The 17,394-nt window shown below is 40.6% G+C and overlaps 1 protein-coding gene across 2 annotated transcripts in view; it reads left to right on the forward strand.

Moving 5' to 3' along the window:
• MEGF10 (multiple EGF like domains 10) overlaps nt 1–17,394 on the forward strand; it is a 187,809-nt gene that overhangs the window by 85,783 nt on the left and 84,632 nt on the right. For both annotated transcript variants that reach the window (XM_055430492.2, XM_055430495.2), the window contains exon 5: nt 7,593–7,685. In XM_055430492.2, coding sequence (XP_055286467.2) covers nt 7,593–7,685 — 93 coding nt within the window. The remainder of the gene's footprint in view (nt 1–7,592; nt 7,686–17,394) is intronic.

Consider the following 17,394-nt stretch of genomic DNA (forward strand, 5'->3'; position numbering starts at 1 on the left):
TATTCCAGAGGTGTCCACTCCCCAGATCAGACATTCCCACTTTCCAGAGACCCGCCTTGTTCTCACTCCAGGTGGAATTAATTGCTCTGTTCAGTACTTTTATGATGACTTTTTTGAGATGTAGTTCAGTACCATAATATTCAAACATTAATCATTTAATGGGTTTTAGCATCTTTACAGAGTTGTACAACCAGGACACAAGCAATTTTAGAATATTTTTATGTCCTTAGTAAAACCCTCTACCCATTAGCCATCACTCCACATTCACACTTAGTCCCTCCCAGCCCTAGTCAAAAACTAATATACTTTCTGTCTCTATAGATTTGCCTATTTGGATTACATATAAATGGAAACATTGAATATGCTTCACAGTATTTGTTCATGTAGTAGGGTATTTTTAATCACTCATTTGTGTCTGACTCTTTACCACCCCATGGTAAAGAAGGGAATCCATTCCTTTTCATAAATAAACACAAGAAGGCAGGCTGCAATGTAATGTTTGCAAATATGAAAACAAAATGATTCCTCTCTGTAGTGAACACTGTAGCAACAATTTGACATTTATAAAGACATTGCATATAACTGGCCACAAACAAAAATATGGAGTGGATAAAATTTATCTTAGAAGTCAATTCTCTACTTTCTCTGTTTTTCTCATCTGAATCTTCTAACTCCTGACTTGCAGCCATCTAGCATACCTGCCCTAGTATCTGACCCAGTGAAGCTGCTATCATCCTTTTTTTCCTGCCCCGCCCCCCACTCCCTTCAAAACCATCAGACATTTTGGTCAACTGAGATTCAGACACCTGGAGTCACTCCTGCTGCCTCTAATGTCACTGCAACTATTGGGAAAATCATTCCATTTTCCAGGTCCCAGTTTTCCTATCTGAAAAATGTGGGAATGGTGTTTAGTAAAGGCACCTTTAATGCTAAAAAATCTATATTCCTCTGTAGTAATTTAGAATAAAAAATGAGCAAAACAAGGTTTGACACTTTTTATTTATGACACCAAGATAGACTTCTCAGGAAAGATGGATTAGCTGGAAGGTGTGTGATTCTCAGTTCAGTCGCTGAGTTGTGTCCTATTCTTTGCAACCCATAGACTGCAGCACGCCAGGCTTCCCTGTCCATCACCAACTAACTCCCAGAGCTTACTCAGACTCATGTACATTGAGTCGGTGATGCCATCAAGCCATCTCATCCTCTGTCGTCCCCTTCTCCTCCCACCTTCAATCTTTCCCAACATCAGGGTCTTTTCTAATGGGTCAGTTCTTCACATCAGGTGGCCAAAGTATTGGAGTTTCAGCTACAGCATCAGTCCTTCCAATGAATTTTCAGGACTAATTTCCTTTAGGATTGACTGGTTGGATCTCCTTGCAGTGCAAGGGACTCTCAAGAGTCTTCTCCAACACCACAGTTCAGAAGCATCAATTCTTCTGTGCTCAGTTTTCTTTATAGTCCAACTCTCACACCCATACTTGACTACTGGAAATACTATAGCTTTGACTAGGTGGACTTTTGTTGGCAAAGTAATGTCTCTGCTTTTCAATGTGTTGTCTAGGTTGGTCACAGCTTTTCTTCCAAGGAGGAAGCGTCTTTTAATTTCATGGCTGCAGACACCATCTGCAGTGATTTTGGAGCCCAAGAAAATAAAGTCTCTCACTGTTTCCATTGTTTCCCCATCTATTTGCCATAAAGTGATGGGACTGGATGCCATGATCTTAGTTTTCTAAATGTTGAGTTTTAAGCCAACTTTTTCACTAGAGGCTCTTTAGTTCATTTTCGCTTTCTGCCTTAAGGGTGGTGTCATCTGCGTATCTAAGGTTATTGATATTTCTCCTGGCAATGTTGATTCCAGCTTGTGCCTTATCCAGCCGAGCATTTCTCATGATGTACTCTGCATATAAGTTAAATAAACAGGGTTACAGTATACAGCCTTGACTTACTCCTTTCCCAATTTGGAACCAGTCTGTTGTTCCATGTTCAGTTCTAACGGTTGCTTCTTGACCTGCATACAGATTTCTCAGGAGACAGGTTAGGTGGTCTGGTATTCCCATCTCTGAGAATTTTCCACAATTTGTTGTGATCCACACAGTCAAAGGCTTTAGCATAGTTAGTAAAGCAGAAGTAAATGTTTTTCTGGAACTCTCTTACTTTTTCGATGATCCAGTGGATGTTGGCAATTTGATCTCTGGTTCTTCTGCCTTTTCTAAATCCAGCTTGAACATCTGGAAGTTCACAGTTCATGTACTGTTGAAGCCAGGCTTGGAGAATTTTGAGCATTACTTTGCTAGCATGTGAGATGAGTGCAATTGTGCAGTAGTATGAACATTCTTTGGCATTGCCTTTCTTTCGTATTGGAATGAAAACTGAGCTTTTCCAGTCCTGTGGCCACTGCTGAGTTTTCCAAATTTGCTGGCATATTGAGTGCAGCATTTTCACAGCATCATCTTTCAGGATTTGAAACAGCTCAACTGGAATTCCATCACCTCCACTAGCTTTGTTTGTAGTGATGCTTCCTAAGGCCCACTTGACTTCACATTCCAGGATGTCTGGCTCTAGGTGAGTGATCACACCATCGTGATTATCTTGGTCATGAAGATCTTTTTTGTATAGTTCTTCTGTGTATTCTTGCCACCTCTTCTTACTATCTTCTGCTTCTGTTAGGTCCATACCATTTCTGTCCTTTATGGAGCCCATCTTTGCATGAAGTGTTCCCTTGGTATCTCTAATTTTCTTGAAGAGATCTCTAGTCTTTCCCATCCTATTGTTTTCCTCTATTTCTTTGCACTGATCACTGAGGAAGGCTTTCTTATCTCTCCTTGCTATTCTTTGAAACTCTGCATTCAAATGGGTATATCTTTCCTTTTCTCCTTTGCTTTTGGCTTCTCTTCTTTTCTCAACTATTTGTAAGGCCTCCTCGGACAACCATTTTTTCTTTTTGCATTTCTTCTTCTTGGGAATGGTCTTGATCGCTGCCTCTTGTACAGTTATCACGAACCTCTTTCCATGGTTCTTCAAGCACTCTATCAGATCTAATCCATTGAATCTATTTGTCACATCCACTGTAAGGGATTTGATTTAGGTCATACCTGGATGGTCTAGTGATTTTCCCTACTTTCTTCAATTTAAGTCTGAATTTGACAATAAGGAGTTCATGATCTGAGCCACAATCAGCTCCCAGTTTTGTTTTTGCTGACTGTATAGAGCTTCTCCATCTTTGGCTGCAAAGAATTTAATCAATCTGATTTTAGTATTGACCATCTGGTGTGTTTATAGTGGACAGTTATTTTCAAGAGATGGATCATGGAAGCATTTTTCAAATGAATTTGAAAGCACTGATTATAATATATCCTTTTAGGACACAGTAGGTATTCTGTTTAATGATGCAACTGGTTTAAAGGAGTCTCTAGTTTGTCCACTCTTACTTTCACCTTTCTGCCATACCCTAGGTGTAAATCCAAAGGGAAATGTTTATGGCAGAAGAGAAAACTATTGAGTGTAGTTAGTGACTCCCAGTATTAAAGGCAAATATTTACAAGTGAAAGGAATGAGAGCCATGTAACTGGTAATGGGATTTAAATGGATTTAGGAATTAAGGATGAAACAGGATCCTAATTAGAGAAGATTCCAGGGTCATGAGGTCAGTCCTCACCTGTCCATCAGGCAGACAGGCTGTCCACAGCTTTCACTTCAAAGATAGAGTGTGTTTTTCTCATCAGTGTGTCTTGCCCCCTAGTTCTTGAGGGAGAGGATGCCTTGCCTGCCCCTTGCAACCTGATGTGTCCACAGTGGTGTACCAAATGGCTCCACATATTCAGCTTACATCAGTGTCTAAAAGATTACCGAAAACTCAGAATGTGCTTCTTCACCATTTTTTAAAAGAGAGATGTGAAAAAGGATCATATTGGGTAGACTGTCTTTGTTAGCATTTTCCTGGTATTAATTGCACTTATAAAAATAAGAATGGGGCTTCCCTGGTGGCTCAGTGGTCAAGAATTTGCCTGCCAATGAAAGGGTCTCAGGTTCGATCCCTGATCTGGGAAAATGCCACATACTACAGAGCAGCTAAGCCCCTGTGCCACAACTATTGAGGCTGTGCTTCAGAGCCTGGGAGCTGCAACTCCTGAGCCCACATGTCCCAACTGCTGAAGCCCGAGTGCCTGAAAGCCCATGCTCTCCAATAGGAGAAACCACCTCAATGAGAAGCCCACAAACAGCACCTAGAGAGTATTCCTCGCTTGCTCTCTGCAACTAGAGAAAAGTCAGCAATGAAGACCCAGCACAGGCAAAAATAAATAAATAAATATTAAAAACATAATAATAGAATAGGGAATAAAATGACAGTTGCCCATGGATGAGAAAGCCATACTTAGGATGGTTCTTTTGTGCTTCTTGAAATTTAAGCTGTTGAGCATTTGCTACAAGTGACCGCTGTTCCCTGTCTTCTTTTCCAGCTGACTTTGGCATTTTCTATATGAGAAATTCATATCTTTACCTCACCATGGTTTCTTACATGGAGTTTGTTAGTCCTGAAAGCTCAGCACCCAGAGTAGGTGGCATTTGAGGCTAAAAGAGGAAAGATGAAACTAGGGTAGGGATCTAGCTCAACCAGTTTCCTAGAGGAAGAGTCTGTGTGTCACCACAGATGCTATGGTCGTTTTCCTGCAACTTGGAGAATTGGTACATCAGAGAACATAAAGTTTTCTGGCTTGCTCTCATCTCCTCCATTGTCTCTCTTTGCTCTCACTGGTCTGTGGGTTCTTGGTGAGAAATGTTGCTGGATGTGGGGAGTCCCAAGCTATGGGAGAGGACATGGAACAGAAATGATGCTTGTGTTGCAGTCTAATGCCATGTGGATTCTGCACCACACAGCAGTAGATTTTGTGTTCTTTCCTTTGAGGATCTGTACCAACAGTATATTTCATTATTTAGATCATTATGTGACTTTAGGCTTCAATGCCTTGAGGTGATTCCTTTGACTCTAGCTTTAATGAAGGGAAAAAAGATCGTTAGGAAAGCAGATTGTGCTTCCAATTCCTAATTAACTTGCAGTCTAATTTGTTTTCTGCTATCTACTAATGTTTTGCTTTAAACTTTAGCCAAATGTTATTTCAAGGTTTTCATAAAAAAAAAAAAACAACTAGATTTAAAAATTACCATCATAGGAGTTTTTTCATCTATTACAATTGACTGGTCTTCTTGGTGTTCATTTCATAAAATACAAAGTTTGTATCATCAGGACTCAAACATGTATGAATATTCAGCAATCTCAAAGCATTTTGAAGCAGATCTTCTTTGATGTTTACATGTAGAAATTCACTTAGTATCCTTTCTTGGAATCAACAAAACGAGAGTAACAAAGAACAATCAATTGGTATCCAAGCAGAAGCAATTATGATCCCTAACCTTTTGGGACCCAGAACTTACCATGCATTTTTTTCTTTCTTTTTTACCCCTTTTAGTAATATATTAGAGAAAAGGTTCTAGACCAGTTTGCTTAGTCCTTCCTTTCTGGTTGATTCAGGTGGGTACAGTGGACAATCTTTTGGTGTCACCCAGGGGCGAAGAGCTAAACTACACCTAAAACCACAGTTTAGTTCGTAGTCTGTATCATGGCTGTGCATATCAAAGACATAGTTTGGAGGAGAGAAAGCTGTGCAGTAAAACAAGGCATAAAGGAAGATAAGGAATGAAAAAAATGAGAGAGGAAAAAGGGAGAGGAGCAAATTGAGACTTGCCCATGGAACACCCCCCAAACTCCTGCTCTCCTGGCCACATGCTGTTTGTAGATATAAAACCCCAGGTTACTGTCATCCAATCCAGTGACCTGGGTACCCAGAGATTTCCCAAGTTTCAAGTGGTGGAACTGATTTTTTGATCAAATGAAATTATATGTGGATGCCTAAGATATAAAGACAAAGTTTTTTTTATTAATATAGATTTACCTTATAAGTTAACATTTATAACATTTGCTTAGTATAAAATTAATGCATGAGAACAAGAGTATTTCAAATAGAAATAAAAATTGAAATTTGAGAATATGAATGGTACTTCTTTTCATCAACCACTATATACAATTTCTGTGTTTTCTTTTAAATGTAACAGAAAACTCTGGTTTCATATTAAAGAGAAATAGTATCTAATTTTTAAAACTTCTCAAACTGTGGAAACAGAATTTTAAGTAGATTTACTATCTTGAAGGAGGAGAAATTGAAAATTGAATGTCTGAAGACTGATCACTAACAATATGTTGCAAACATTGATGTCATCACTACATTAGCCAGGTTGCACCAAACACTGTCAAATTTGCATGTTTACAAAGGGTGCCAACATTCTCTGTAAGATGCGAGTGTCTTGGGTGTACATGCTACCATGTAACAGTGTGATTCAGGATCCAGACCTTCCCCTACACAATTAAGGGAAATTATATATTATATTATTATAAGATACACACACACATACATATATTGCTGAGCTAAAAGTGATCATCGCTTTTAAGGTTTTTATCAAGAGAATTCAGACATGAAGAGATATATGGGAAAGACATTTTAGGTGAAAAGAAAGCAAAAGCAAGAGTAGAAAGAAAAATAAATGGAAGTGCAAAGATCTGTCTGGGTGCAGTGTTTGGAGCAATATCTTCGGAGAGAGAGAGATACTTTGAAAATCAAAGTAAGGTATCAGGACTTGATTCTGAGAATTAGTGGGGAATATTCTAAAGAAAGATATAAATTTGTTACAAGAAACCATCAGGTAGGTCCCCTGATGAGGACACTGCAACAGAATAGAGTGATCAAAATTTCAGGAAATACAAGTTTGCATCCTATTAAACGTCCTTTGAGTTGACTCACTGGAAAAGACTGTGATGCTGGGAGGGATTGGGGGCAGGAGGAGAAGGGGACGACCGAGAATGAAATGGCTGGATGGCATCACCGACTCTGTGGACATGAGTTTGAATGAACTCCGGGAGTTGGTGATGGACAGGGAGGCCTGGCGTGCTGTGATTCATGGGGTCGTGGAGAGTCGGACACGACTGAGCGACTGAACTGAACTGAACTGAAAGACCTGGATGATGTTTTTCAGCTATTCTCCTCAACAGATAAAGGATATCTAGTTCTGCTGTGTCATAGTTATGAATAACACATGCACAAAGAAATTTGACTGTGGTTTCTAGTAAAGGGAATACCTTTTGGTCTCCTCTGTTGTCTTGGAGTCCTGAGATCTTGCTTTGCGGTATGTTTGTGCGTCCACATATGCTTCTGCTGAAACAAAGAGGATGTATTTGGTAGTCATTGATAATTTTTTAAAAAGTAGATCAGGCAATTTTTCTTGAAACTTCTTTCCTAACTTAGCATGAAGTAGAATTAAATAGTAGAAATGAAGGCATTTATTTGGAGGTCTCAAAATAAGATGGGGAATTGTTTGGTTACACAGAGGACTACAAGAGGACGGAGGAGTGGACTGAAGAAAATTATCAAGCATGCATGTTGTTTTTAAGTGATACTTGAGACTGATATGTGAAACAGCTGTGTTGTTGGGTTTTCTTTTCTTGTGCCAACTTTCCTTATTTGATTGATTTTTCTCTCTGACAGCCCACTGTGCTGATAAATGTGTCCATGGTCGCTGCATTGCTCCAAACACCTGTCAGTGTGAGCCTGGCTGGGGTGGGACCAACTGCTCCAGTGGTAAGTGTCCACCTGCCGTTGTCTGTCTCAGGATGTTTTTGCTCTGTGAACCCCTTGTCTCCATGGGCTTCCCTCTGCAGCCCAATGCAGAATGTGGTGTGGATCCCCAACCCAGCTCACAAATAGTGTTTCTTTGAAATCTCTACATGTATTATACATAGAACTGTTATGAATAGAGTATAAAGAAAGGCACTTGGAAAGAAGGAGATCTCAGTAATCTGATTCTGATACTTCTATGAATATGAAAACATATTCCAGAGTAGGATCCAGAATTCAGATTCCTTCATTCAGTAAGGCAGTTGTGGTAACACAGCTTTTGTATTCCGACATCTGTTTTTACTTGTTTCTGTTTTCTTGGTGATGAAAATTTACCACTTGTTGGTTTTAAAGCAGAAGCAAAATTGATATTTTCAGTGCTTAACTTGTTTATTTATCTCTGAATTCTGAGGTACCAATACTAAGTACTTTCTCAGATAACGGGGGTGAATTACTGGTAGTAAATGAAAATTCATGACCATTTAGGTACTAATTCATAATATATAATTTGTCTCCATTGTATTAGAATTATAATTCTAAGATGATGGTTTTGGATGATAAACAAATTGCACTTAAAATCCTGTATTCATGATTATGAGGATTAAATGATGGAATGTCATGTAATACAGTTGCTTTTCTAAACTTCACAGTTAAAACTTAAGTTTTCTGGCTAACTCCTTGCTGCGCGTGTAATTATGTACTCTTCCTGTTCCTTTAAACTTCATTTTGCCTTGAAAAATGTGAGAAAGAGCTCAAGTGCAACTCAGTTGTAATGCATGAAATGTTAACATTTAGACAAAGGGAATAGTTTTCAAATTACCAAGCTCTCAGGACAACACAGATTTGTCCTCGTTGCCACCAAAGAATTTTCTGAAACCAGTCAAAACGAACATCAGGCTATGTATAATAGATAAGCTGGTTTTAGGAATTTTTACTTGCTTCCCTTTGGAATTGGGGAAATTATTCTTTATCTTGTTTGAACTACTTTGTTTTAGGCTTGTGATTTCTTGGCTGTCTCTAAAACAGCATCGATCTCCAGGGGAGGTCCTGTGCTGTCTGTGCACAGAACATTCCACGTGAAAGAGCCTTTTTATTGTGTCTTAGGGAGTGTGTGTGCATGTCTCTCTGTCCCTGACGGGGTTCCCATTCCAATGGGTCTTGCAGGGTTTTGTTTGGCTTCTGCTGGAGATCAGGAGGAGAGTGGGTATTTTGTTCACACTGTTGAGGCAAAATGTTTAGGATGTGGGATCTGGCTCATGTCCATTTTTTTGACCAACTGACCTCAAATGCAATGTTGCTTACACTGACTTTTCCAGCTTAAAGATCAGTTGTGCCTACACATTTAGAAGAAAAATAACATTATTGTATAAACCATTGAGAAAGAGAAGAGTGGCTGTATTCTTCATCTGAAAAATGAGATTTGTTATTACTAATTTCAGGGGGAAAGTTGTGGAATAATTTTAGTCATAATCACACTTTGTCCCCTAAGAGCTGCAGCTTACCTCGTGCTAAGAGATCACACTGAAGTGTGTATAAATGAAAGGAAAGCCAACGTGGGTTTCAGACTCTCTAGAACTGACTTAGGCCTTCTAGAAAATTAACTGTTGCTTTATTTTGGAATTGACCAACTTTTTCATGAAGCCTCTAGAATTCTTCTAGAAAGAAACACATGTTCTTTCAATTCTGGGTGAAGATACTGAGGTGACTTTTAGTTTATTCTCCACAGCTCATGTTTTGGTACTATCATGAACAGAAGCATCAATAAACAAGGACAGATATCTGAAGTCTTTAAAGATGGTCTGAGAAAACATTTCTGACACCTTTTTTAAGCACCTAAATTCTCTTCTGAGTCAGAAAACTGAATTTTGTTACTTGGGTTTTGTCTGTAGTTGTAACCCTAATATGCCTCATTAGGAGGTGTGTGATTTAATACTCTCAGCCAAATAATTCTTGAAGCAAATGCATACTCTAGTAATCTATTAAATAGCAGAGTTAAAATGACCTAGGTCCCAAGGATTTTTATCTCTCTGTACCCTCCTCTCTGGTTGTCATTATGCATATATTTGATACTATATGTTAGATTGAGAAGATGATTTCTTTTTAAATTAGATCAATTCCTTGTATTAGTCAGGGTCCAATCAGAGGACAGAAATTGCAATAATTTTTTTTGACTAAACCTTTCATTTTGGAACAATTTTAGTAAAGTTACAAGATAGTAGAGAATTTCCGTATCCCCACAGCTATTTTTCCCTTTAACATCTTAAGTTAGCATTAGCTTGGCAAAACTAATAGCCAAAAGAAATTGACCTGAATGCACTACTAGTTAGTTCACTCCTAGTAAGTATATTGCTGTTAAACTCCAGACTTTGTTTGAACTTCATTATTATTATTATTTTTATTAAAGTCTTCTTTCTTTTCCAGGATCCAGTCCTGGGCACTACACTGCATTGTCATGTCTCTCCAGTCCCCTCTGCTCTGTGACAATTACTCAGCCTTTGTTTTTCATAACCTTGACAACAACTAGCCAGGTATCCTGAGGAATGTTTCTCAGCTTGTGTTTTCCTCATGACTAGACTAGGGATACAAGTTTTAAAAGAATACCCCGAAGTTGAAGTGCCCACCTCATGACATTCCATCAGGGGTATGATGATATTCACCTGTCATCACCGATGATGTCATCACTGTGTTAACCTTCATCATTTAGTGATGTGTAGTGTTTGCCAGTGGAGAAGGCAATGGCAAGCCACTCCAGTACTCTTGCCTGGAAAATCCCATGGACGGAGGAGCCTGGTGGGCTGCAGTCTGTGGGGTCGCTAGGGATCAGACACGACTGAGCGACTTAACACCTTCACTTTTCACTTTCACACATTGGAGAAGGAAATGGCAACCCGCTCCAGTGTTCTTGCCTGGAGAATCCCAGGGACGGGGGAGCCTGGTGGGCTTCCGTCTATGGGGTCACACAGAGTCGGACACGACTGAAGTGACTTAGCAGCAGCAGCAGCAGCAGTGTTTGCAAGATTTCTCCATATAAAGTTATTATTTTTCTCTTTCCCATTTTTATTCTCCATAAATAAGTCACTATGTCTAGTCTGCCCTCAAGGGTGAAAGGTAGGGATTAAGCTCCATGGTTTTGGGAGGGGAGATTATCTATATATATTATTTGGAATTCATCTGTAAAGAAGATTTATTCTCTCCCATTTAGTCAGTCATTTATATCAGTGTGGGCTTATATATATTTGTATGGAAAATCAATATATTATTTTGTTGCTTAAATTGCCCTAGATTTGGCAGTTGGGAGTTGTTTTAGGTGGCTTCTGTGTCCTTTTGACCTGCCCTGGTCCTTCTGTTTGCCTCTGATGTTGTGTTGTGTCTTTTGAGCACTTCCTTACCTTCTGCTACTGTAGGATTCTCCAGTCTCACTTTATGTTTTTCCTCCTTCAGTCCTAGAACGAGCCATTAAGGAATCATATTTAGAAGCCAAGATCTGGATACTGGAGGTGCTCGTTGCTCCTGGAAAATATTGTAACTTGAGCAGGGAAGGTTTATTAAAAAGAATTATTAGCTGTAGCAGGAAATTGTTGTGGGCATTTTCTAGCAGAAAGTAGATAACACAGAAAGGAATACAAGAATGGCAAGTATAAGGAACACCCGTACTCCCAGGGCTGAGATAGAACACGCAAAGAGGAAGCCCCAGTAGGGGTGTGGTACAGACCTCATGAGAACACAGCCACAGCTTCCTGAATGGCAGAGAGGCTGCTGTGGTTTACTCCTCATGGGACTGGCTGGAAATCTGCTGTCTGGAACTTGCTAGAAATCTTTTCTATAGGATGCTTGAGAAAGCTGTTCTGGAGAGATGTCTTATCAGAAGCACTGTGTTACTGGTGGCCCAAGGGAGGTGCCCGGGATGTTGCTAGCTAACAGGTGCTGCTCGTCACAGTGCCCTGTAGGAGCTGAATGTTGAGGAAGTTGCCCATGCTGGCGGAGCAGGCACTGCAGGAGTCAGCTGAGCTGGCACACTAGAAACACAAAGGGAAATGCCTTCCTCTTGCAGTGTCTCTCAGCACCCTAGGAAAGTGCTTAACAGGCAGCCAGCTGGCAAGGAAGAGTATTGACATGGCCCATATCCATTCTGTGGATAAAAATGGAGGATAACTTTAGCACTGAGAGGCAGTAAAGTACTTCCAGTCTACTCCTTTGGTTCCTTAGGTCTCCTGTACACCTTTCTATACACATTTGAATTCTTGCAGATAAGCAAAACAACTCAGCATTTCCATCTAATAAAACACAGCCTGCCATCTTACAAGTTAGGATGCTCTTTTCTCAAAATAAAGAGATGCAGGTACCAACAGTCATAGTATCCTTTGCTGGTTATGTTAGATTTTCCTGAAATTCAGATGAAGTTCCACTGAATATTTGTTTTTGCTGTTGTTTAGTTGCTATGTCTGACTCTTTTGAAACCCCATGGACTGTAGCCTGCCAGACTCCTCTGTCCATGGGATTTCCCAGGCAAGAATACTAGAATGGATTGCCATTTTCATCTCTAGGGGATCTTCCCAACCCAGGGATCAAACCCACGTCTCCTACATTGGCAGGCAAGTTCTTTATTCCTGAGCCACCAAGGAAGCCAAATATTTTGTTACCTAGATAGTAAAGTTACCTTCCAACAACTTTTATTTTGTATAAGATAAAATGCAAAGAAAGAGAAGAAAAAATAGCTTCTACAAATAAACCTGTAGATGTGGCAAGCAAAGAGAACTCTTTTCTATAATGACTCACAGGCTGTACTTGGGTATATGGACTCTTTCTTCCCCATTTCAGGTGTCTCCCTTCTCAGCCCAGACCTCAGCTGCTTAGGGTTCTTTGCCTGGAGGAAGGACTCAAACCTCCACTCCTGAATTCTCAGTTGTCCTGCCTTTTTTGGTCACTGACCTTTCCATTAACCTTTACTACTGGGCGTGCGAGTTCCAAGAGGTGCCCCACAGAATCCCCTGGGTTCCAGACAGAGTTCAGCTTTCTCCCACTATGTAGCAGCAACCCATTTTCCCCTTGATGATCAGGATAAATCATTCCAACCAGAAGAATAGCTCCTTATATTTACATTATGAGTTTAAAATGAATAAATTGATAACTGTCACAGAGAACTATCTGTCTTGTATATTTTTTCCTTCTAGACAGACATGAGAGATTAAGTCTGACAGTCACCTTCCCAAGCACAAGTTTACAAAGACCGCCTTGGGAGATTTAGTATGACTGTTCACCTTGTCAGTGGATGGACAGATTCCTGTATGTGGTATATAGTCAGTGTTCCTGAGTCTCAATGTATCCTCTGTATGAAAAACCAGGTGTGTGAGAGAACTGAGCAGAGTTTGTTTGCTTGGAGTGAAATCATGATTTATTCAACTAGACTTAGGCATATTGCTTCTTTTTAAATTTGATTAAATGATTTTTTTAAAAAGCATACACGTATTTTATGTTTATTGGCATCCTGCTCTGTACCCTAGCCTGTGTGATGTTAATCTATCTTACCTCCACTTCTTTCTTTCCTCCTGTTTCCTGTTCTCTGTTCCTATCCCATCGATATCTTGGGTCTGTTCATCAATCCTGTATTTCTCTTCCTCTCTCACTGGATGATAAACAGCTCCTGGAGGGTAGGGGCTGTGTGTTATTAATCTCTTTAGCCTCCACTCTGCTGTCATGTGACTGGAGCACAGTGAATGTTTGTTTCATTTAACGAGATTGAATGTGTGACTCTGAGAAGGTCATTCATGTGTTCATGATGTGAACTTTCATTGATTACTGTGTGCAAGGAACTGTGCTGGATGCTGGGGATAGAGAAACCATTGGACCCACAGAGATCGAAGCCCATAAAAAGTAGACAGACATGTAAGTGTCTTGTCCTGGGGAAGGGAATAGCCTCAGGAGAAGAGGTGGATGGAAGGAGCCAGAAATGGTGGTGGGTAGAGCAGTGAGAGATGTTCTGGGTGGATTAAAAAGAAGGACCTGATGTAGTGCTGGAAACAGAAATCAGACTGCTCTGTGGTGAGGGGTGATGCAAAGATGCTAAAGCATAGACTCATCTTCCGGAAACTTAGCTGGAAGGTCAAGAAGGAGCAAAGAGATAGGGAGTTAGTAAAAGACAGATGCAAGCTCAAGAGCAAGTTTTGTGTGTGTGTGTGTGTGTGTGTGTGTGTGTTTGCTTTTGATTGTGTTTTAAGGTTAAAGAGTCTGAGAGGGTAGTGAGAGAGGGAAAGTCTGGAGGTTTTATTGAGAGGTCATTTAAATGAGGGAACATGGCTCCTGAGAAGACAGATGGCATCCTGACTCTGATGGAAGGATTGAAGTACAAAGTACTTCCGATTCCCAACAGAATGAGGGAGGAAAGAGTGGCTGGCAGCATGTGGACAGGTTTCTGGGCTCAGGAGCTCATGGGCAGTGGGGAGGAGGATCTGCCCAAATTCATATTTGACGATCTTTCTTCTTTTGGTGAACTAGAGAAGAGATGACTTGCTGATACCAAGAGGAGCAGAAGTTAGACACGTTGATGAGGACAGCATCATCATTAACGGGTGCTTCCTATGTGCCAAGCATTATTGCAAGAGCTTTATAGGAAGTAACCTCATTTAATGCTCAATAAGATGAGATCGTTACAATTCTTGTTCCTATTTTACAGATGAGAAAATGGAGGCACAGAAAAGTTAAGTGTCTGGCCTACGTTCATACTTCTGGTAAAGAATGGAGCTGGACTTGCATCTCATTCAGAGCCAGTAATTTTAGCCATGAGGGTATGGTGCCTTCTGAAGTGGGAAAGGAGGCTTCATGAAACTGACGAGGTCAGTGATACCGAGGGGAATGAGAACAGGAGGCAGGGCTGCCACCACCAGACAAAATAGCAACGGAAAGTTCCTGAGAGGTGTTGAGCGTGTACAAACATGTCATTTAAAATGACACCAGTTTGGTTGGATGCCTTCAGTTCAGTTCAGTCGCTCAGTCATGTCCGACTCTCTGCGACCCCATGAATCACAGCACGCCAGGCCTCCCTGTCCATCACCAGCTCCTGGAGTTCACTCAAACTCATGTCCATCGAGTCAGTGATGCATCCAGCCATCTCATTCTCTATCGTCCCCTTCTCCTCAATCCCTCCCATCATCAGAGTCTTTTCCAGTGAGTCAACTCTTCGCATGAGGTGGCCAAAGTATTGGAGTTTCAGCTTCAGCATCAGTCCTTCCAATGAACACCCAGGACTGATCTCCTTTAGAATGGACTGGTTGGATCTCCTTGCAGTCCCAGGGACTCTCAAGAGTCTTCTCCAACACCACAGTTCAAAAGCATCAATTCTTTGGCACTCAGCTTTCTTCACAGTCCAACTCTCACATCCATACATGACCACGGGAAAAACCATAGCCTTGACTAGACGGACCTTTGTTAACAAAGTAATATCTCTGCTTTTTAATATGCTATCTAGGCTGGTCATAACTTTCCTTCCAAGGAGCAAGCGTCTTTAATTTCATGGCTGCAATCAGCATCTGCAGTGATTTTGAAGCCCCCAAAAATAAAGTCTGACACTGTCTCCACTGTTTCCCAATCTATTTCCCATGAAGTGATAGGACCAGATGCCATGATCTTAGTTTTCTGAATGTTGAGCTTTAAGCCAACGTTTTCACTCTCCTCTTTCACTTTCATCAAGAAGCTCTTTAGTTCCTCTTCACTTTCTGCCATAAGAGTGGTGTCATCTGCATATCTGAGGTCATTGATATTTTTCCCAGCAATCTTGATTCCAGCTTGTGCTTTTTTCAGCCCAGCGTTTCTCATTATGCACTCTGCATATAAGTTAAATAAGCAGGATGACAATATACAGCCTTGATGGACTCCTTTTCCTTTTTGGAACCAGTCTGTTGTTCCATGTCCAGTTCTAACTGTTGCTTCCTGACCTGCATACAGGTTTCTCAAGAGGCAGGTCAGGTGGTCTGGTATTCCCATCTCTTTCAGAATTTTCCACAGTTTATTGTGATCCACACAGTCAAAGGCTTTGGCATAGTCAATAAAGCCAAAATAGATGTTTTTCTGGAACTTCCTTGGTTTTTGGATGATCCAGCGGATGTTGGCAATTTGATATCTGGTTCCTCTGCCTTTTCTAAAACCAACTTGAATATCTGGAAGTTCACGGTTCACGTATTGCTGAAGCCTGGCTTGGAGAATCTTGAGCATTACTTTAATTTCCTCATTTGTAACATTAAGGATGTTGGACCAGATTATATGTATCATCCCTTTCAAACCTATGATTTTATGTGTGATTTACTCTCATAAATATGTATCTGCAATCCCCAAGACCTTTCTTTGTTTCAGAGACCCTTTAAACCTTTTGTATGAGTAGCAATAACACATTTGTTCTCTCAGCCCATATAATTCTATTTGTGATTTTCTAAAGGTCTATAGAGAAATGTATTTCTCCTCTGGTAAGAGGGCATATCCAGAAACACACAGAGACACATATCCTAAGTCAGCCAGCAGCCAGCAAATAGTTCTCAAAGGCTTGTTCCCCAGACTTTTGACATTAGTACCAAGTAGAAGCAAAAAATGGAAATTAATTTTGGTCTAAAATATCCAAACTGAGGTTTATTTAGTCATCAATAGCATTTCTGGTTAAATGTACTTAGAATCAGTGAAAACATGCCTAGGAGGCCAAATTTGCCCAAACATTTCCAATACAGCATTAAGAACACAGATAACCTTTTAGATAAAGCAAACATGCTGTGCTGCTTGGAGTAAGTAATAAGAATTTGCCTGCAGGATATTCGAATGGGGAAATCCATTTGAAAGATATTACAAGCCAGAAATTGTAAGGCACGAGAAGCTGATTTGTTTGCCAGCAAGGTCTGTTGATGTAAAGGTCTATTGACTGGATACAATGGAGGATCGATGTTGTCTGGGGAGAGAAGATACTGGAGCCCAATCCTTGTGGCAAGTTGTTAACATACCCATCGCACTGTCAGAATTGCTTTAGAAATCAGGTTGATGGAGCAGCAGGAATAAGAGTGGATCATTTGGGTTCACTGGCCTGGGGGCCAGACATTGATGGCAGGTGGGAAGGACTGAGCTCAGAATGAATGTTTCATCAGAACTGCATGAAAGCAATTTCACTGATGGACTGCGTGAGTGATAGCGGTCACACACAGAAAATGCTGATTTTACCTTCATGAAAGTCTGAAATCTGGGCTGTTGTTGGTTCCTCTTTGGAGGGGCAGACAGTCTCTCCCACTTCTACTCACCCAACTCCCTTTTGGAACTGAATGGCAGTAGGCTTCATGGTTCTCAATTCTGTGCTGTTTTGATGCCTCATTTTCCTAAGCTTAAGTTTCAAAGTATCTATGTCATATACTTGTGAGAATTAAATGATATAATACCTGTTGAGTACTCAGCACTCAGCACTGTGCCTGGTGGCATGATAACGCCTCAATAAATGATGTGAACATGTTAGTCACTCAGTCCTGCGAAACTCTGCAGCCCTATGGACGGTAGCCTGCCAGGCTTCTCTGTCCATGGGGATTCTCCAGGCAAGAATACCAGAGTGGGTTGCCATTCCCTTCTCCAGTGGATCTTCCTGACCCAGGGATCGAACCTGGGTCTCCTGCATTGCAGGCAGATTGTTTACCATTTGAACCACCAGAGAAGTCCT

Source organism: Moschus berezovskii, chromosome 8 (assembly GCF_049115385.1).
Source record: "Moschus berezovskii isolate FMDL1 chromosome 8, NW_MosBer_1.0, whole genome shotgun sequence".
Lineage (NCBI taxonomy): Eukaryota > Metazoa > Chordata > Mammalia > Artiodactyla > Moschidae > Moschus > Moschus berezovskii.